The sequence below is a fragment of the Dermochelys coriacea genome, chromosome 6, assembly GCF_009764565.3.
Source record: "Dermochelys coriacea isolate rDerCor1 chromosome 6, rDerCor1.pri.v4, whole genome shotgun sequence".
NCBI classification, from domain to species: domain Eukaryota; kingdom Metazoa; phylum Chordata; order Testudines; family Dermochelyidae; genus Dermochelys; species Dermochelys coriacea.
The window spans coordinates 111,648,877-111,671,335 of NC_050073.1; the positions used below are offsets into that span (position 1 = coordinate 111,648,877).

Below are 22,459 nucleotides of genomic sequence, written 5' to 3' on the forward strand. Positions count from 1 at the left end.
TCTCTGTTCAAGGACTGGTGTACATAGTGTAAATATACAATTTATACTCGGAAAATACCCTGATTCTATGTCCCTGATTTTTCCTCCTACAGGAAACTGACCTGTGAGACCTTGAAATCTGCTATAGCTGGACAGAGAGGTCACAAGAATAGAGAACTTTCCAACCACTAACAACCTTAGAATTGTAAGGATATGAGACCAAAACATAATGTTTCATCTCCCATGTGCTAGTCTATCTTGCTATAATGGGATGGATTAAGCACTTTTCTGTTACCTTACTATTGTCATCTTCTGTCACAGTCACAATATGGTTTGACCTGTTTTAGGCTCAGCTTTTTTGGAACTCTCCCCCTCTCATTTGTTTCTCTGATCCTCGTCCATAATTTTAAATCTCAATATTTTGTCCTCACTAAGAATTGTAAGTTGTGGACTTCTTTTTACTGTTGATCGTTGCTTGTTTTGTGACTGTATCTTTCTGTGATGCTTCCTCAGCACGTTTGATCAAAGACATATAAATAAATGTAATGTAATGTGCTCATTTCTTATTATTATAGACCGATGTTAGAAAACTAAAATCTTACGTGTAGTCCTCACTTTAATCAAGAAACTAAAGAAAGTTTATGAGGACTATATATTTCTTTTAATTTTCCAGAAGAAAAAATATGGTTGGCAGGGGGAAAATATATCATTTCCCCTTACAAGTGTACTTTCTAATGTTAATAAATGATACCGAATAAAGTGGCAACATAGATGCATTAGAAACGGCCAAATGTTGGTTGCCACATGCACCATCACCAAGCTGCCTAAAAAGACAACCGATATCATTTTTATGTGGGATTTTCCTTCCCCTCCCTCAGATCAAAAGGACAGCAGTGATGCAATCTGCTGTTTCTGTAGGAGAGGCAAGGAGGGCACACACATTCCCATGGGGTCATCCCCACAACATCTGCTCCAAGAAGCCACTTGAAAATTAACCATTTAGGCCCTGAGTCAAAGAAGTGCTTAAGCACATGCCTAAGTTTAAGCATGGGAGTAGTTCCAGTGACTCTTGGAGTCACACTCTGGATCCTGCTTTGCTCCTGGGGCAGCACAGCTACTCGCTGCCTCTTGCAAAGCCACAAATAAGTCCTCAGGGCCCAATCCTAAAACCACTGACGTCCACAGGAGTCTTTCGCCTGAGTTCAGTGGGAGTTGGATCAGCCCTTATGCCCAGATTGTGCACTCCTTTCTCATGCTGGTGAGCAGTTACTCACACGAGTCATCCCATAGGCTTCAGTGAGACTACTCACATGAGCTCCCTGCTTAGTGTCATTTCTAATAGAAAGTATATTATGTTTTTGACCATCAGACTTTAGTTACAGAAACCCCTCCTGTTATGCACTTGTTGCTTATTCTGCTTCCATTTCTTTCTGCAGCAGCTGTATGCTACTGTGTTCCCTTTCGGGGAGGCTCATCACAAAAAGCTATTAGCCAGCCCTGTTTTAAAAGCAAAGGGGGGCGGGGGCAAGTCTCCTGATTGGTTTCGTGTGTTCATTTCAACTATAGGTGCACTGCTCACCCTCAGCTACCTCTTGTGCCCTTTGCATGAAGACTTGTTGCCAATATAAAACTATTTGTCAACCCAGTTTTTTAATAATACACACAAAAATCATTTTTTGTTCCTTTGTATAAAAGTGAAAACCCCACCTTGTCCTAAACATCCGAGACTGGCACGAACAGGGAAAAAACAGCCCAGTGTTGTTCTAGGCTGATAGCCAAGACAACTTATGCAAGTTTGCACTGGAAATAGTTTTCATAGGCAGAAGGTCTGCCTTCACTGAAGTTCAAAACTAGTAGCTAGCCACCCGACCTGCCAGTTTCACTGAGTCACTTCCCAGTTATCCCTTTGCTACCCTACCCCACCCACACTTAGATTTGGAACTGGACAAAAGTTATCTTCTCACAATTGCCCCTTATCGCTTGTGGCATATTGAAGACTACACCTCCTTGTGAAAATGTCAACTCTAACCGCTCTCTGGGCCCAGTCCTGCCAGCCATTACTCATGGAAGTAGTCCTTATAGGAGCAGTCCTATTTAAATCAGTGGCTGAGTGAGTGAGTGTTTCTGGGATCTGGCCTTTACCTGTCTCATTTATCTCATTCCATTTATTTATTTTTTCAATTTCTGTGTAGAACTTAACTGAGACTCACCTTTTTATCATCTTGCTACTCTTCTCTGAGACTTTTTTATTGCCTCAGTGGGCCAAATTCAGCCCTGGGGCACATGGGCACACCTCCACTGACTTCAGTTGACTCTACCGATTACACCAGGACTTATAATAATACAAGGTGAAAATTTGGCCCCATCAAAGTCAGTGTGAGTTTTGCCCTTGATGTAAATGGGCCCAGACTGTATGCTTAATATTAGGCACAACCGTCAACCAAACGCTATAATGCATTCCAATTCTCTTCTATGCCACTAATTACAGTAGCCCCTTCGCCTTCGGACCCAAGGACCTGTCATTAATTGTGCTAATGGTTTGTTTTTCGAGGGGTTCTCCTGCTCTCCCTGTATATTGACTATATAACTCCAAATGTCATGACCCCTCATTTAAAGTGAGACTCACAATGCCTTTGTCCTCCATTCTCCCCATCTATTTAAATCTCTCTGGATGTTACCACTTTACTTTAGAGATGGCAAAACCAAGAATCTTGAATCTAATCTCTTTCAAATACGGGAAGAGGTGGGAAAGGGTGTTTGGATTTTCATTTCTGGATCAGAACCTGCCCCTTCTGCTTTAGTTCTGGGTCACATGCAAAATCAGAAGCGGACTATTTTCTGGTTACAATTCATATGTGCCCCAAGATGACACAAATCTCTCAAACAACTGATTTCGTGGGATTTTTGACTTTTTAGGCTGCAGTTGCGCAAGTTTGGTGCTATTGTATTCAATCATGAACGCTAGCCCATAGTTGCCCTCAAACCAGAACCTTGAACCCAAGTCAAACCTAATTCAGATCTGAAAACCACCTTTTTGACCCATTGCTACTTTCCCTTATACTATTGCCTAGTCCATTTAGTTTAGTATCTTCTGCAAATTTGGATTCCATGCTAGAGTCAACTTCATTTAAACTATTTAGGAACAGAATGAAAAATATCACCAATGCTTTTCCAATGGTAATACTCCACACATTCCTTCTTCCTCCCTGACTAATGACATACTACTATTAATATGTGCTGTGGTTACCTTATCATTCAGGATTGTTCCCTTCTACTTACTAACTATATAGTCTAATTTCCTGTTCAGTGCCTTTTGCAAAGCCAAGTAGATGGCATCCACCTGCTTTCTAAATATGCCACCGGTCTTGTCAGATGAGATTTATACTTTGTAAAAGAATAAATACAACTTTATAATGGGCTGATATTTTGTCATATACTCTTACTTGTTTTTTTATTAATGTCTCCAGGATCTCACATCACCAGACTTCAGATGGACTAAGTCTCCTGCAAGCCCTTGAAAACCTTCAGCTCCAACTGGAGTAAATGGGATTTGAGGATTCACAACAGTTTACCGAAGGAGCTCAATACCTTAGTACAGCTGGGTCCTAGTTTTCACTCTCTTCCATAATTATTTTCTCCAAAAAAGGAGCACCAAATCTGTCATGGGGACATTTACATACTTACAAGGCCAGGCCTCTACACAGCAAAGTATTTAAGCAGTTGCATTATTTTAAGTCATAGAACTACTCATAGGCTCAAAGTTATGCCTGTGCTTAAGTGCTGGATCAGGGCCTATACTAGGCTCTTACTAACCAAGACGAGCATCCCATTTTCATTTCCTGATCAGGAAGGGACAAGTTATATAACCCCAAAGCAACCACAGTGAAAGTGCAGTGTAAAAGTGTCAAGCAAATTCATAGCAGAATAAAATAGGGACTGGAGTTAGCTTCCAGGCAGGCAGGAGAAGGAAGTTCTGGAAAGATATTTCTATTTGCATTTCTTTTGTTGCACTGCCTGGACTTTCCCTTCAATGGAATAAGACTGAAGGAGATGGAGGGGCCACTGTTACGCGCTGGCTTCCTTCTGCTATGTGTCACAAAGACCGCTGTGGTTCTCTTAGACGAGAGGAATGATCTTCTCCCTTGCTCACCTCATCTCCAATCTTCCATTTTCCTCCTCCAAACTTTTTTGCCCCTAGTGGCCCAGCCAGGTAGGCCTTAGTCATCCAAAGATCCCAGGGAAACCAACTGGAGTTTGGGTTGCACAAGGATTGCAGGGTCAGGCCCCAGAGTTCCTGTAACCGTAAAATGATCATAATCTGTGCAACATTCGCCATGTCAGATGCTGCTTCAGCACTACCCCTCCTGAAACCCTTATCCACACCTTCACCAACTAAGTGACAGCACCGTCTATGGCCTGTTCAAGCCCCTGTTCTTCACACTAGCATGAGCAGAATGGTAGAGAGGGAAGATGGTCTTGTGCTTGAGGTACTGGGAGGCTAGCACAAGTGTCTTGAAGGTCACAATAAAGTGTTTTAAAACGGGTCTATGATGTTTTAAATGCATAGTTGTCTGTAGCTTACAAGCCTCCCTGTGGAAGTGTTGGGGGGTTTTTAGTGAAAGAGGCATGACAAATTGGGTCAGGCAGGGTGTTCTAGGAATATGGGGCAGTATGAAAAAGATGGACAGTAGACATTGGGAAAGAGGGAGACAAATGAGTGGTTGGGCTGAGTGCCGAGGGAGAGTAAAAGGAGACAAAAATTCCTTCATGAGGGAATTAAGTTGTGGAGGGTCTGGAAGGTGAGAGGAAGACATATGAATTCAATTCAAGGGCCAGTGAGGGATTGGGAAAGGGGAAAGCAAAGGTAGAGTTGACTTCTGCAGGAGTTTTGGATAGATTAGCAAGTGTTAAAGTGAGTTGCATGAAGGCTAAAGTAGTATGCTGTCTATATAGGTTTTTAGAACATACTAATCACCACAGTACCTGAGCACCTTTCAGTTGTGCATTAAAGAACATAACTACACATCTGTCATGTCTTGTTTGTGCTTTCATCCTCTCCTGAGGGGCAGCAGCATGGGCAGTGGAGGGTACTGTATGGTTGGTTAGGGTTTTTGTTTTCTTAATATACTTGTTCGTATTAGAGGAGGATCAAAGAAATGTGCCTTGCATTGGAGCAGAAAGTGGTGAGGTTTGGGACGGTGCACTCCACAATCTCAGACCATGCCCTGTGAAGATTCTGTCTCCTACACAGACGAGCTTAACACTTATTATTAAGAGTTCCATTGTGCCAGAGGAGAGAAGTTGTCAATGATGGTCTTCATCCTGTAGTCATGGTTGGAGCTGATTACTGTTTGCTTTGGGGTTTCAGCATGGGGGATGCAGAGAAATGGGTTGTTTAAGTTAATTTTTGTACTTGTAACTTGCACTGGGGTGCCTAGGGATAAATACAAATAAATAATCAAGGGACATTTAGGATCTCAGTGCAAAAAGCAAAGATCAAAAGAGGATAAGGGAAGAACTCTTCTATTCCATTTATCGGAGAGCATGGGCAAAGACAGAGCCATTAAAGCTATGAGAGAGCTAGGCATTTATCTAATACAGATCACAACACATTTTCTACCAAGATGTTAGGCTGACTACATGGTTCACAAGAGAGGAACTGATCCTACTTAAGAGACCTTTTATGGGTGCATCAATCCTCTACCTTGCAAAGCTCTGGGTAACAGAGGTAAGCTGATTTATCCTAGGTTATAAAGTGATAGATATTGCAATCCCATGCAATATCTTTGGGGACCATATATAGTATTAACTTTATGTATCACTGTAGGAAAAGGATTGTATGCAACTCCAGGGGGGTGGGTTACCACAGCTTCTCCAGGCACCAAAAGCAGTGAGGGGGATTAAAGTGAATCACTTAGGGTGTAAACACTTCCAGAGAGGTACCATCCCCAGAGGAGGCTAGCATATACTGGTTCAAACTGGGTTTCCCAGAGACCAACAGACAAAGAAAGGGCTTTGGCATAAAAATGCTGCACTTAAACTTCTTTCTGATAAAACAAACAGACAGGACCTGCTTTCCATAGCAGAAGCATTGGAAAGATCTTGGCTCACTAGGGCCCCATAAAACTGGTGGGTGACCTCTGGTAGGCTTGTAGCATGGTATAGGAACTTGAATTGTTTTTATATGTTCTGTAATACTTTTACCTTAAGAATAAAGGTGCTTGCTTAGAAAAAGCTGTGTGGTAACTTGTAACTACTGGCAATACACTATTCACAGCCCTCAGAAAGAAAGCAACACATGGGTTCTGGCCTTTAGGCAGACTGGCTTGCTGGGGATATCACAGTGCAAGGCAGGGGGTTGTGCAGCCTTCAAACCCATGGCTAGAAAAGAGTGGGACAGGGTCCCTGTCCAGACACAGATGATGGCTGGAGACCTGAGACCTGACTGGGACCTCCTGGGGTTGACCAGAGGTGGTGGTGGGGATATACAGATGCAGTTATGCTGAAACTGAGCTGTAGCTCATGAAAGCTTATGCTCAAATAAATTTGTTAGTCTCTAAGGTGCCACAAGTCTTCCTTTTCTTTTTGCGGCTGCTACTCTGAAACATCTGCTAAGAAACTGTTGCTAAAGGAAGAAGTTTTCAGCAGAAGGTGATTGGTATCAAGCCTTTATGCTAGTTTATTTTATTGCTTAATATGTATTTTAATCACAAGATCTCTCCATTCTCATATAGCAAAATACCATTGCTGCAGATAAACACTTATGTATACATTACAATGTGTTCTTCCTGGTACTGGTAAAATAAAGCCTCGTGATGAATTGTTAAAATAATGTATTATGCAATTTTAAACAGAACAATGTTGGTTAAGTTCTTTTCCTTTAACAGGATATTTTCTTATTCCCTGGCAGTCTGGCCTTTAACTGAATTACTTGGCTTATCTGTGACTGTAATGGCTTCTGATTTAAACAATTTCGTTAGGACATGATAAGTCTTGGTACCCAGTCCCCGGTTGACACCAAGTTGATCTATTACTATTCCCCATTCAGTATAGTGAATACTAACTTGCATTCACCTGTTATTTTGTAATGTAGGCTATCAGATTGCTTTTTTCTGGGAAAATTTAAGAAACAAAATGTTAAAAAATGAAAATTCTACTTTACCGCTACTGGATTTTTTTTATTTAAAAAGAATAAGACATTCTGAATATAAGCCTATAATACAAAGGAAGGCCCCCAAACATTACTTTGGGAGTAAAAAAGGGTAAATGTGTGTGTGTGGGGGGGAGGGGAATATTCAAAAGCTATACAAAACAGGAAAGTGTAAATTGTAACCTACCATATTCCTGCAAATTTGCAATGTCAGCAGAAACCAGTAGATGTGGTTTCAATGAGGATAAATGTTCCATATAAGGAAGAGGGAATCTAAGGCTGCATAAGCACCTTTACTGAGAGCTCTTGGACACAGCCTACAACAAGAACAACCAGAAATGAAAGGTGTCTAGCAGGCATAGCACAGAGGTCATGGCAGCCGACAATATCAGCAAAACTAGGCAGACAGACAGTACAAGTGTGAAAGATGCATGTCTAATGGGAATGCATCCCCAAATCTCAGGGGTGATAATCACCCTTTAACACTGGAGGTAAAACAGAGGTGTAAGAGCAGAAACGCTTGGCCGACTTCAATGAGAACGTGTGCAGACACTGCCATGTATAATAGCGCTCCCCAAACAATATACATTTGGCTGTACCTGTGCATGCATGTCAGTTCTGGATTGGTGTGTTCTTACTAATCCCCAGCGTTGAAATAAACTGGATGAATAAATTTTTTACACACACACACACACACACACACACACACACACACACACACACACACACACACACACACACACTCAGCAACATAGGGATCCCATTCAGGGATGAATATACTATGGATATAGAACCCTCACACTTAATTACACATACATGCACATCAAATAGAGCATGGCAAACAAGTTTTAGGTGTCAGTGGTTTAGGTGTCAGTGAGATATCAATAGGACATCAATAAAACAAATAAGTCTCTTGAAACAACCATCACTGGTGCATTGACTGGGCATCCAGAATCCATGGAGGAGACCACACTGGCTGCAATATTTACTGTGATCATGTAAGGAGCTGCAAAGATGCATGTTAAAGCTGCCTCAAGCAGCTCCCTTCTTTGCTGCACTTGGTACTTGACCATGCCTCCTTTTCAGAAAGCCACACCCACTTTTTCCACAGCAGGACCGAGTAGTGAGCAAGCTGTCTGCACCATACCATGTTTCCCTAAAATCATAAGGTAGCAAGCCAGATGCTCAACTGATGTAAATTGGAGTAGCTCCACTGACTTCAATGGGGCCACTCTAATTTATACCAACTGGAGCCGCATTCTGGCTCCCACTTGTATTGAGAGGATGAGATGTAACTGGCAGCCTTTCTATTGTATGCTGTGAACCAGTTGGCATAAATGGGCTTCAGAAACAGAAGCATAAAAACTTAACTACATAGAACCAGTTATGACCAATGTATTTGATAACCCTTCAGTTCCTGTGAGTATGTCCTGTGTCTTATCACCAATCCTCTTTGCATGAGCAACAGATTGGGTGATGAAGAGGCACCAAAAGGTATCATGGACGGAGTAAATTGGGTTAGCAGAGATGAGTTATATGACCTTGACTTGGCTGATGACACTGCTTTCCCTAAATATGACATGGAACAAAATGATTGCCCCTACATCACAGGTACAACAGGAAGCAGTAACAATTGGATTGAAAGCAAATACACAGAAAACCAAGATTATGAAGGTAGGAAACAGGACAACAGATGCAAAGGTGTACGTGGATGGAAAAGAAATCAACCAGGTAGAAGAGTTCTGCCATCCGGAGGGTCTGATGACATTTGAAGGTGGCTGTGCTAAAGTTATTCATATGAGATTAGGAAAAGCAAACCTTGCTTTTGGAAGGATGAACAGTATCTGGTCAGACTGTGGTCTCCACACCAAACTAAAATTGAGATTATATCATGGGACTATACTAAGCATGCCACTGTGTGGAGCAGAGATTTGGCTGATGACTGTGACTAACTACAAGAGATGGGAGGCTGCCCGTCACAGATGGCTGAGGAAGATATTACACATTTCATGGAAAGACAATATAACAAATGTGAGAGAAAGGGATCTGACAGAGCAGGACATGTTAGAACATATCATCAAAGAAGGTTCAGGTGATTGGGACATGCACATCATATGGAAGATGGGAGGCCTGCTAAGAAGGCACTAAAGTGGGTACATAAGGGTGGAAAGAGAGAGTGAGGAAGGCCCAGGAAGAACTGGCAGAAGAGAGTTACAGAGGATATTGAATGTACAGGCATCATCCTTGAAGAAGTACCACAAGTAGCGAATGAGCATAATCAGTGGAAGAACTGGACTGCCCGATATGTCAGAGACTCAGGATGAATTAAAGTCTAAGGTAAGGCCCTATGAGTATAATACTATTTCTAAAACTGATTCTCCCTCTGAACTGATATCGGACTAACCCAAAACATAAAAGCAAGATCACATAGCACTTAAATAACAGACAGAAAATACAGGGAAGCCTTCCATACAATGGGATGAGAGAAAGTGTGAGACTATTATCAGATCACATAAAAAACCCTGTTGCTACCACTGCCAAGCTTGCCCATGGAGAGGGAAGAGAGATACCATGAGGTAATATATACGCTTGTTGGATCAAAGGGAGAAAAATGACAATGAATTATCAAGCTTTATGGGCCTGATCCCAAGCCCATTTTAGTGTTCAGTGCCTCCATTGATTTCAATGGACTTTGAATCAGGCCCAAATCGCATAAACTATTAGGGCCACATATGACCCTTGATCTGCACATGAAAGACCAGTTGACATCAGTTCCGAGTTCTACTTCCAATCTATGGCCCAGCAGTCTTTGCCCAGACAAAATGCTCATTGAAGTCAATGGGAGTTTTCCATGAGTATTAACAGCAGAACAGGGCCCAGTGACAGCATATGACACCATAGACTGCACTCTTGAATAGTCTAATGCAGATGTTCTCCATTTTTTCTATATTGGTCCCTCTCTCTCTCCTTTCCTCAGCTGGGGTCTAGCTGGGACCCACACTTGCATTCAATGATATGGAAAGAGCAGCATGGTCACAACTTGTTCACACACCCCAGCTGAAGAACCCCTGGTCTAATAGCTCTGCAACGGTGGCAGCAGTGGTTTAGATGGGACACAACCTCCTGCTTGGCTCCCTCCTCTCATGGAATAATTTAAAATGGAGCCTCCTACTCAGTTTATTAGTAGGGGAATTTTCATAATGCAGGTTGGGAGGGACTCAGAGACCTGCAAGGGAGATGAAAGCAGGTTGCTTGGACACAGTCATATGTTTACATGAGGGTCTTCAGAAGTGCGGAACCTCTCAAAATGTGGTGCCAAGGGCATTTGTCCCTGTTGTCCTTGCCAAGGTCACCACTTAGGTCTTGTCTACACTAGAAAGTTGTACTGTTTAAACTATATTGGTATAGTTAAAGTAGTACAATCTCCTAGTGTGAACACAGTTATATCAGTATAAAGGAGTTAGATACACAGATAGCTATTCTTGTAAGGTGTCACTATTCCCATTTTGTTTTAAATAAAAAGTTTAGATGTGACTAAATATAGATAAATGTTATTTCTCGAGAAAAACTGACTGCTGCCATATTTTAGTTACATTTCAAAGATACAAACTAATCTAAAATTACTGTGAAATTATAGGTTTCAGAGTAGCAGCCGTGTTAGTCTGTATTCGCAAAAAGAAAAGGAGTACTTGTGGCACCTTAGAGACTAACAAATTTATTTGAGCATAAGCTTTCGTGAGCTACAGCTCAGCTGTAGCTCACGAAAGCTTATGCTCAAATAAATTTGTTAGTCTCTAAGGTGCCACAAGTACTCCTTTTCTTTTTGTGAAATTATAATCACTTTACTAAAAATAAAGTGCTGTTATTTGTAGACAGTTATTCCTAGCTGATAGGAAGCCAACAGAAATTAAATCTAACCTTTTCTGCTTGTTTCTCTTTTTCTTTCTCTTTCTTTTCCCTTGTTTTTAAAGAAGAGAAGTGGCAATTAAAAATATGGTAGTGCAAAATAAGGAATTGATACTTGCAGATCTTGTTAAGAGAAAATTCCCCTTGTAGCCATACTGCCAAAGTGTAGATTGTGGGATCAGATCCTAGACTGGAAAAATAGAAAGTCTCATTCATTTCAATAAAATGTTTTTGTTCCAAAAAAAAAAAAAAAGAGCCAGAGGCACTAACGGGTATGAAATTTTTAAAGATGGTATTAGTGACATTACAAACTCAGGATGAAGATGCTGAGATATCAGTTCACTAGTATGACTGACAGAGTGTCATGGATTTGCACCATGCTTTACTCCACGCATAATAAAAAGTCCCTACCCAAAGCAGCATAATTCAGATGTATACGAGACTGCATAACATTTCAAACACACGAACGTATGGAGACTGTGTCAGTCCGGACATCAACAAAGAAAAGCCTTATGAAAACTTCACATGCAATTTGTGAGGTAAACAGGAATAATTTTCTGGTGTTGGCTGGACTGTTGGCCGTTACAGTGGAGTAATGTAGGCTACCATAGTTAAAGGGACAGTTCCAGGACAGTGAGAAGATCTAGGCTATATTATATTATATATATATATATATATATATATATATATATATATATATATTATATAGGTTGTATTCCCTGTTCTGTTCCAGTGTGATAATGGCCAAATCACTTAAGTTTAAGGGCTTTGCTGCATAGGGATGGATTTAAGCTTAAGGGCTTTGTGGAATCAGAACCTATACCACTCTGTGCCTCAGTTTCCCTATTTGTAAGATGGAGATAATAATACTACCTCTATGTGAAAAGCACACTATGCGGATACAGTCATTAATTTTCATGAGGAACGCAGATACTTTGGTAATCAATGCCATAGAAATGTCTTTAAAATTAACCAGCCATGGTGAAATTTGATCTCTGAGAGCAACAACAAGTCAAAGGCGATACAGTTCCTGACTTCTGTGAACAAAGAGCCAGGAAATAAAAGGACAGAAATCTGAATTAAACTGTAACCAAACACATTAATTATAGTAATATTTTATGATAGTACATGGGGCCCCATTGCTCTAGATATTGTAACATACACACAGTAAATGATAGTCCCTGCCCCAGGCCATTTTACAATCTAGACAGGACCGACTATGGGTGGGAGACAGAACGTGTTATCCCCATTTTACAGATTTGAAACTGAGGCACAGACAGATAAATGACCTGCCCAAGGTCACACAGAAATTCTGTGGCAGAGCTAGGAAGTGAGCCCAGGTATCTTGAATATGACAGGTTGAAAAACAGGATTACTTTTTTGCAAAAAATGTCATTCAGTATTTGTATGCAGTGTTGTTGTAGCCATTTTGGTGGGTGAGGTAATAGCTTATATTGGACCAGCATCTGTTGGTGAGAGAGACGAGCTTTTGAGCTTACACAGAGCGGAAGAAAAGCTCTGTGTAAACCTGAAAGCTTGTCTCTCTCACCAACAGAAGTTGGTCCAATAAAAGATATTACCTCATGCAAATTTATTTTTTTAAACTCAACATTTTTAAAACTGGGTCCCAGTCCAGGTCTTTAATTATGAGACCATCTTTATTCTGACATGCCTCAAATGTTACATATGTTCACAATCCACACAAATGCAGGACAATGAAAGTCGCTTATATTGTTATTCATTCCCTAGGGGCCCAACTTTCAATGGTGTAGGATCAGGCAGGAGGGATGACATCCTGGCTTCCCTGAAATCATTGGGAATTTTGCCATTGATTTGGAAGAGGCCACGATTTCACCCTATGTTCCTTTGGTGGGACTAGCTGGTGGTACCTAACACACTGAACAGAAAACCGGTAAAATGGCCAATGAATTTCTACACTTTTTACTACAAAGGAGTTTACGTTTGAAGAGATTACAGCTAATTAAAATTTAAAATTCAAATTAACTATCTAAAAGGTCATCTTGAAAATCCGTAGGCATCTGGTATTTATCAGCTGACACACAACTAAAGATAAATCCAGGAAAGCATGCCACCTTTCCAAGTGTCATGTTTCAGTCAATCCCATACTGGAAGCAGGAATGAGGCAATGAGCAATTAGCATCGCCTGAGGAAAGTGATAATGCGTAATAAAAACTTGCTGCTCAATTCGATTTTTTAAAATATAAATTTTGAATCTCTTCCTTCTTTAACCCTACAGCGCCTAGGGAAGGCGTGCTCCATAATCTCCCTGCTTTCAGACACAGACCACACTTTGCAAAAAGAAAAGGAGTACTTGTGGCACCTTAGAGACTAACAAATTTATTAGAGCATAAGCTTTCGTGAGCTACTCTGAGACCACACTTTGTGAAAGCCTCTTAAATGACTTTTTATTTACTGGTTTCAGAGTAGCAGCCGTGTTAGTCTGTATTCGCAAAAAGAAAAGGAGGACTTGTGGCACCTTAGAGACTAACCAATTTATTTGAGCATAAGCTTTCGAGAGCTACAGCTCACTTCATCGGATGCATTTGGTGGAAAACTTTTTTTTCCCTCCAAATGCATCCGATGAAGTGAGCTGTAGCTCACGAAAGCTTATGCTGAAATAAATTGGTTAGTCCACCAAATGCATCCGATGAAGTGAGCTGTAGCTCACGAAAGCTTATGCTCAAATAAATTGGTTAGTCTCTAAAGTGCCACAAGTCCTCCTTTTCTTTATTTACTTGCAATCAAAGCGGCCTAGGTCAAAATACACTGCAGGGGGATGATCTCAGGTTCGCATCACAATTACTCTAAAATGTACATGTTTCGGAGCAGCAGCCCTGTTAGTCTGTATTCGCAAAAAGAAAAGGAGGACTTGTGGCACCTTGGAGATCTCTAAGGTGCCACAAGTCCTCCTTTTCTTTTTTTAAAATGTACATGTAATTTATGACTAAATTAGCCCCATTTTATGACAGTCACCTGATCCAATCCTAGCCACATGTCACGGATTACAGATTTGTGCTGTTAGTTCTTTACCAGCAGGCACGATTTAACCGTGCCAAAAGCATCCCCTGCGATCATCTAGACGGGACACGACAGGAATGTCCATATACAAGCCCGTTGCGTTTCACACGGATAGCTAAGCCACTCGGCAAACAAAAAGTTCCCAGCCCAAGAACTGAAAGTTGGGGGGGTGGGGGGGGGAGGATGGCTCGAGCCCGGTGCGAATGACTGTACCGGCAAAACATTCTGCTTAAAAATCAGCAGAGTGGCAACACTCGTCGTGCAACATAAAGCCTCGGGCGAAGTCCCGGCTTCGCGGTTGGAAAACAGGGGTCGTCTCGCAGCGGAGCGACGGCCAGTCCCCAGCCCGGGGGAGGAATCGCCCCTGCTACGGGGGATCGATGGTTCCTTAGGAAACGCCACCCGGGGGAAAGGGACTTTCGGCTCGCAGCACGTTGGGTTGCAGTTAAACAAGCTCCGGTCGGCGAGCGGGGAGAAGACACTTTCCAGCCATGATGAGAGCACATTTCCCTGCCGGAGACGATGTCTCCCGCCCCCTCTCCGCCAGGGGAGCGCCCCGCAGCACCTTCTCCACCCCCCGCCCCCGCCCCCGCCCGCTGCCGCAGCGCGGGACGCGCCCGAAGCCGCGGGGGCAGCTGCCGCCCCGAGCAGCATGCGGGCGGGCGGGCCGGGGCCGGGGCCGGGGGCCGGCCGCGTCGGGGGCTATTGTGCGCCCGAGCCGGGAGAGAGAGACAGCGACACCCCCCCTCGCTCGCTCGCAGGGAAAGTATCGCGAGAGCGGCTGGCTAACAACCTGCTTCACAACACAAGAGCGCTGCTAGGCTGCCCGCCACGGAGCCCCGGGCTCCCGTCCGCCGCCGGCCACAGCTGGGGCGGCGGGGCGGCCTCGCACGTGCGGCCGCGGCCCGGAGGCTGAGCCGCCAGCGAGGCAGGCTGGTAAGTAGCCAGCAGCGGTGCCTCCCCTCACCCCCCCTCCCCTCCCGGGCTGCACCCCCACCCCGGCCTGGGGGGCACCCTCCGCGGCCTCTCCCCACCCCCTTGCGGGGGCTGCCTCTGTGCTCTCTAGTGCATTGGGCCCCCTCCGAGTCCGCCCGCAAAGGGAAAGTCCCGGCACTAGTCCCGTAAAGTTATGGGGGGAGCCGCAATGAGCCCCCCCCCCCCCCAGCGGAACGAGCCCGATCGCAACTCGGAGCCTCCCCCTCCCGGGTAAAGTTTGCGAGCTGCGCTGGCGCTGGGCTCTTCTCCCAGCAAAGGTCAAACGGGCTCCCTCGCCCCGCTGCCGCCGCCGCGGTGGGATGGTTATTAAGCAACTTTCCCAGTATTATTCTTTGGGGGGGGGGGGAGGGGAGAGGCAGAGCCGGAGCCAGGGGAGGACTCGGTTTAAGTTTATGGGATTTAATAGAGGGCTATAAATGGGGTGGCTGGAACTTTAAAAGGCAGCAAGCTGTGGTTGGCTGGTAGCGAGATTTGGAGTAACATATGGCATTAAAAGGAGCACAGCTGGAGGTAGCATTTCCAGCGCAGTGAAGTCAGAGCAGCTGACTCTCCAGCTTGCAGTGTAATTAGCAAACCGAGCACTCCCTCCCTCACTCGCACACTCTCCTCTCTCGCACACGCACTCACCCGCCTGCTATTCTTCCGCTACCGCCGAGCCGCACCATCGCCGCCTCCGCCCGGGGTGCCCTCTCCCACCGCAAACTTGGGCGCCTCCAGGAGGGGCGTTTCCCCCCCCCCCATGCACCTCTCAATCCCTGCGTGGCAGCCGGGTAAGGTGAGCCCCCTGCTTGGATCTCCCTGCTTGGAGCTGTGGCCGCAGGTAGTTGGACTTGTAGCCTCACCGCATCTCTCTCGAATGATTGGTTTGGCTTTTAATAACTTTTAGGGCAGTAAACTTCGTGTGTACGGGCTTCATTCATAGGACCTTTCTCCCTCCCTCCCTCCCTCCCTCCCCCCCCCAGCCCATACGTGAAGCGTTGAAGTTCCTCTACTAGCCCAAGCAATGAATGAGTGCTCTATTATTTAATGTAAAATGATTGCGCATAAAGTTAAGTCGGGGGGGGGGGGTTGCCTTGATTTGTTTCATTAAAAGAACAAAACTGATGCCCGGAGTTAGACGTTTCCAGGAATGCATAAACTGCTGAGTCCCCCCCCCCCCTCCCCAGTTTGTTAGTGAAAGAGACAAAGGTTGGAGGTGCTGCTTCTTTAGAAGCTTTTGTTTACTTGCAATCAAGTTTTTCCTGTTTGGAGCAGGTGGTGAAGGATGAGAAGCATTTTGGCTTTCTTTGTTTTAAATAAAACTATTGTAGACAACAAACAGTAAACGTTATCTCCAAGGCTGTTTCTTTGGCTTGTATTACCCAAAACCAATCTGTTTGTTACAGCTGCTAGGAGTCTTTAGTTTATAGTAGCATTCAAGTTTTTCCTGTTTTGAACAGGTTATGAAGGAAGAATGGAGTTTCCAGACCATAGCCGCCAGTTGCTGCAGTGTCTGAGTCAGCAGCGTCACCAGGGCTTCCTGTGTGACTGTACTGTTTTAGTTGGAGAAGCTCAGTTCAGAGCCCACAGAGCTGTTCTTGCTTCTTGCAGCATGTACTTCCATCTTTTCTACAGGGACCAGTTAGACAAAAGGGATATTGTGCATCTGAACAGTGACATTGTCACAGCCCCAGCCTTCAGTCTGCTGCTTGAATTCATGTATGAAGGAAAGCTGGAGTTTAACAGTCTTCCAGTTGAAGATGTGCTCGCTGCAGCGAGCTACCTTCACATGTATGACATTGTGAAAGTCTGCAAGGGCAAGTTGAAAGATAAAGAATTGTGTTTGGAAGAAAAGATGAATGATGATGTGGCTAATTTGGAAAAAGATGAGCATTTTTTAGACACAGGAGTGCCCCTGGTACATGAGTTCGACCCGGGACACAAACAAAAATTCAGTGTCACAGAATATGATAGAGCAATGAATAAAGATCGGGTCAGTGGTCACCCTGGCTGGTCCTCTGATCTTATGTGTGTCAGCTCTGGGTCTGCAGAGGCAGAATCATGTACCATAGCAGCTGGAAAAACAAAAGCTAATGTCAATAGTTCTGCAGGATCTTTGTCCCAAAGGTCTGTTAACCATACCCCGGCTTCAAGTGATGTGGACTGTGCTCTGGATTTGTCTTTCAAGCCTGTGTCTGGGAGAGATTCCTTACACCCCTCCTACGTCTTTGGACAGCTGGCTTCCGACAGCCAGCAGCAGGGTACTGAGCCACTTGTTAAAGATGAACAAGACTTGCTGTCAGATCAGGAGGACAGTGAAGCAAGGAGTCCAGAGAGTCAGCATTTTGGGAATTCAGCCAAAAGCCTAGTGACAGGGTTAGGACACATGTTCACAGGAAACGGCAATTCTCACGCAAGAGAAGAGGATATAGATCAAGATAGAGATGAGAGTGAAGATGACATGGATTCATCAGATGTCTCCTCCTCTGGTGTACTTGTGCCTCCTGGGCATATCTGCATTTGCCCCCTTTGTAGCAAAGTTTTTCCAAGCCCACACATCCTTCAGCTGCACCTGAGCTCTCACTTCAGAGATAAAGATGGCTCAAGGACCAGGTTGTCACCTGATGGTTCGGTGCCCACCTGTACGCTTTGTGGGAAGACTTTTTCTTGCATGTACACCTTAAAGAGACATGAAAGGACTCACTCGGGCGAAAAGCCTTATACCTGTGCCCAATGTGGAAAGAGCTTCCAGTATTCCCACAATCTCAGCCGTCACGCAGTAGTGCATACCAGAGAGAAACCCCATGGTTGCAAATGGTGTGAAAGACGATTTACACAATCCGGTGACTTATACAGACACATCCGTAAATTTCATTGTGGCCTCGTAAAGTCCTTGGTAGTTTGAGACAAGCTTTTCTTCTTTTTTTTTTTTTTTTTTTTTTTTTTTTTTTAATGGTGGTTACTAATGTGTAGGGGTTTTCTGTTGGCCTTTTTTTTAAGGCAGCATCTGATTTTCTTTTTTTTTTACTGATACTCACATCAGTTAACAATGTTGAAAGATGCTAAGTGTACACTTCAATGGCCTTTTCTCCCCTGTTCCTCCCCCCCATTGTCTGTTGCGTACCCTGTTGCATTATTTCCAAGTTAGTAGAGTGAAAATGATTTAAGATTCAATGATTTAGCTTCTATTTTTCATGCTGGAAGTACTTGCTTTGTGTTCACCCCCATTTACCCCCCACCCCGTTTAAAAAAAGATTGATAACGGAATTGGAGAAATACTCCAAGATTTACTTAAATCCCCTAAATGCTATCTGTGTATTTCATGACAACATAAGAGTTGAACTATAGCTTCTTTTGATGTGTATGAGGGAATCTGCTCACTTAACTCCATGTGTCTGAAGATGAGACCTTTAAGCCTACTTCTTGAAAAGGCTGTAAGTGGCCCAGTTTTTTAAAGAGGTTTGAGAATTCCTTGACTTGTACTTACGTATCTAGTACAGTTTGGCTTTTGATTCTTACTACTGTATCAGAGTATTTTTGCAATCAGTTCTAAAATCTGAATGAAAAGTCTTGCATACAGACTTGGCATACTTGGAAGAAAAGTTTTAAATTTCTTTCTCCCCTTCCCTCCTCCAAGGACTGTTATTTTGTTGAATAGCACTAAGCTGCTTTTGAATTTTAAAAACATGTTTCTATCCAGGTTTTATCTGCGCTATATTCACTTCTTAGCTGTTGAGGGATAAGCATTAGAGTAAACGTGTAAACTCATGTGATATATGAACACATCTCCATCCCTGTCTGGACAAACAAACACAGGGACCAATCCTGCTACTGCCAGGGAAACGTTACTTCAGTGAGTAAACTCATAGAGGGTGCAAGATTGGGTCTGTAATATGTGCCATAACCTTGCTCAGACATTTGGGAATGGATACAACTATATAACAACTGCAGGGTCTGGTGAAGGAAATGCAGTGGCTGAGTAGCTAGTTAGGAACTGATGACCGGTATTCTTAAGAGGAAATTGGTCAGTGTAGTAATATGTGACAGTCAATCTTTGTTTTTGTTTTTTGTTTTAAAACGGGGATTTCTGATTTGTTCAGGATACCTGTAGCATCTTTTAGTACATTTTAGTAAAATTACAATTTTTTTGAAATGACCTGTATTAAAGATCAGTAGCTTGGAGATGTATATATTTTTATGGCTTATATATTGTTAAAGTTGGCAACTGCCCTGGGCCAAGTTCTGTGGAATTCTACTGATTTCCTGGGTAGCACAAATGCAAGCCAGTGGAGGGACTTGGCCCTGCTAGTTTTGCACCAGCCAAACGAAATACTAACTTTCCCATTGTTTCCTAAACTTTAGACCATCTGTAATTATAACAGGTTACTGAATTCTAAATACAGTAATTCAGTTATCTGCCTAAGAACACCCTTTGGTCTGTGTATGTCAGTAAATATCAGATTATGCCTCTCCAGTTAAAGCATCCGTTCAAGGTACACACACATACAGAACTGAATTCTTATGACATCTGTGCTTTTGAATTTCATTTTTTCTGAACTGAATCTTTTTTTTTAATTAAGGAAAAAAAAGTTTATTTTGTCAAGTTTACTGACACTCCTGGAATGGTTTCTTGAAGTTCAGTCATTTATTTTTTAAGTGAATTTGAAGCACTGAAGTGGATTCTTCTAAATACTGTACTTCAGAATATCGGATTTCATCCCAAAAGAAGGAATTATCCAGCATTTCCCTTTACATGTATTAAGTAAGCACTACTACCTATGTGGTTTCAACAGTGTAATGTGATATTGATCTATTGTGAAAGTACTTTTTAAAAAAAAATCAGGACTTCACTTGTTGTGACCTCCTTATTCATCTCTTAAACTATGAATGTACATGTAATGTGAAATTTTACTTCTACTCTTAGTTTGTTCAGACTAATTTCTTTGCATTACTGTAAAATATTTTTGCTGAACCTGTTACATAGGAACATGTGGGAGAGCACTGTATGTGTAAACAGATGTGGCTTTGGTACTGTGGTCTTATTCTACTTAATCACTTTTTTTGTTGTTGTTGCTGTGATTGGAAATAGCACTGAACAAAAATCTACGAAAATTAAGTTATTTTTTTTTCTCCTGATGATACTTGATATAGTATTTATTAGAATTTTTTGAAGTGGAATTATTACTGTTAAACTATTTCAAAATAAGTTAATCTATGCTTCCCCTTAAATCTTACACAAACTTCTGTACATGCTTTAAAGTGAACAACTAATACAGTAGTGGTATTATCTAAACTAGCAATATTTTTTTAAAATTTTGCATTTTTTGTGATACTGCTGTTGCATTTCACTCTTCACTTCCACTTTTTTTTTTAAAGCTCAAATATCATAAATTGTGCCATAAGACATTAGTAGAGGGGGAGAGGGAAAGTCAAAACAAGTTTGCATCTGGCTTTAGTCTGGAAATAACTCGCTAAAATAATGCTATGAGCATGCTCTGTACTGCATTGAAAATGGGGTAAAAGTAAAAGATACAACAAGCTGTGTGTTTTCTTTTAGTGCGTTCTTGATGCACTATTCTTTTCTCATAGCTTAGTATTTTTCTCCCCAACCGTAATAGCTTGAATTTCTAAAGTAAAGATGTTTGCACTTATTTTTATTTTATAGTGACTTTTTATTTTTTTTTTTATTTTGATGCGCTCTGTCTTGGCTTTTTTTTTTTTTAAAAAGTTGCAATAGCTTTGAGCATGTCTTCAAAAATGGTTCATAACAGAGAAGTACTAAAAACATTGCACACTTATGTATGTTTTCATAAAATGTTTCACTGTAGGGGAGTCACCTTCTCTGTAGAGACTAATACTGCTCTAAATTTTAAACACTGGATTTGTCTTCTACTACAAACAAAAACTGTGAAGTTAATGTAAAAAAAATCATCAATATTTTTAATTGTTTTTAATCCTGTTGCAGTTCAGATTAAATATGTATATTTAAAGACACTAATTTTTGTGGGAGAGTTTTATAGTATACAGTAAGTAGAAAAGCTATTGGAATGGAATATATTTTATAAAAATGTTCTATCACTGTTTTATAGTGAACTATTTTTTTTCTTCAGTGTTAGTACTATCCTGTTTAGTCTAGATACGACAATCGCGTAAAGAGTGACTTAAGGGAAAACTATTGTTAGCGCTTAGTATTTTTGTGTGGAGTTTTGTTTGCTACTGTATTGGTATGTGCTGTAAAATGTGACAATCGTGATTAGGATTGTTGTCTTTATAAATTTACACAATAAAATGTGCTAGAGTTGTACATCGAGCCCTTTCACTCTTTAACAGAACTTTTAAAAATCTATACCTGATCGTGGTTTCACTGTCTCTTTGAATGACAAACTAAAAATCCAAGTGGCCCTGAAAAAGTAGACAGTTGAGGGAATTGCTATATTCTTGTCTGACAGGGACATAGACCCAGTGTTTAATCCATTACCCCGTCACTGAGGAAAACTAAATATTCACATCCTGTTCTTCTGTTTTGATGTCCTAGTCATACTGAACAAAATTCAGAGCTTATTGATCTCGGTGTGAGCCTTTCAACTGACTTTTGAATGAGATTTTTGGATCTGGCCCATTTTTGAGAAACTCGGCAGTATATGCTGCTCTGTCTAGAGCTGTGTTTGCTTCTATTGGGGACATGGGTACCAGGTCACAGGTTCCTATCCTGTAAATGCTTAAGGATTTAAGCAACTCTACTCGTATGGTCCAATTGACTTGACTGAGACTTCTCCTGCATAACTTTATTCAGGTGGGAGTAGTCTCACTGAAGTCAATTGGACTACTTATATGAGTAGTTACTATATGTGTACATGTTGACAGGATTGGGGCCTTAAGGTTTGAGCCTGTTCCCGCTGAAATAAATGTAAAGGCTCCCTTCTGTGGGAGTTGGAATTGGGTTTTCTTTTTTAAAGTTCCCAAGTTGGACATGCTGGCTGCTTCTGAAGAGACAGAATAAGCTGTGTGTTGCTATATTCTGAAGGACCCAACCAGGGACAGAAAGTTTGAAAGAACCAGTATTGCAGAGCTGCAAGGAAGGAAATTTGTACTTCAGGGAGCATGTTTTGCCCTTTCTTTTTCTGTAATATCTTTATTGCGAAGTCTCTCATATTGTATTCAAGCACATTTCCTGCCTTGCAGCACTTCACTACCTCCTGTCTCGCTCTGTAGGGAGGATAGAATGCTGTTGGAGACAACTATCATTCCTACGGCACCCGGCTGTGATGTGATGAAGTGTTGGCAAGTTTTGTATAATTTTATTGGATGTGTAGCCACCGCTAGAGGTAAGTGAGTGTCTGTTGTTGGGATTCTTACAGCTGTCTGTCTGGCACCATTATCGATTGTTTTCTTCTGTCCCTAGCCTTCTGA

The 22,459-nt window shown here is 42.3% G+C and overlaps 1 protein-coding gene across 1 annotated transcript; it reads left to right on the forward strand.

The window, feature by feature from the left end:
* The first annotated feature begins 14,700 nt into the window (after positions 1–14,700).
* Positions 14,701–21,353, forward strand: ZBTB42 (zinc finger and BTB domain containing 42). The gene is made up of 2 exons (XM_038404875.2): positions 14,701–15,010; positions 16,510–21,353. Exon 2 carries the CDS (start codon positions 16,524–16,526, stop codon positions 17,952–17,954), a length of 1,431 nt encoding a protein of 476 aa, XP_038260803.1. The 5' UTR covers positions 14,701–15,010; positions 16,510–16,523; the 3' UTR covers positions 17,955–21,353.
* Positions 21,354–22,459: the final 1,106 nt, after the last annotated feature.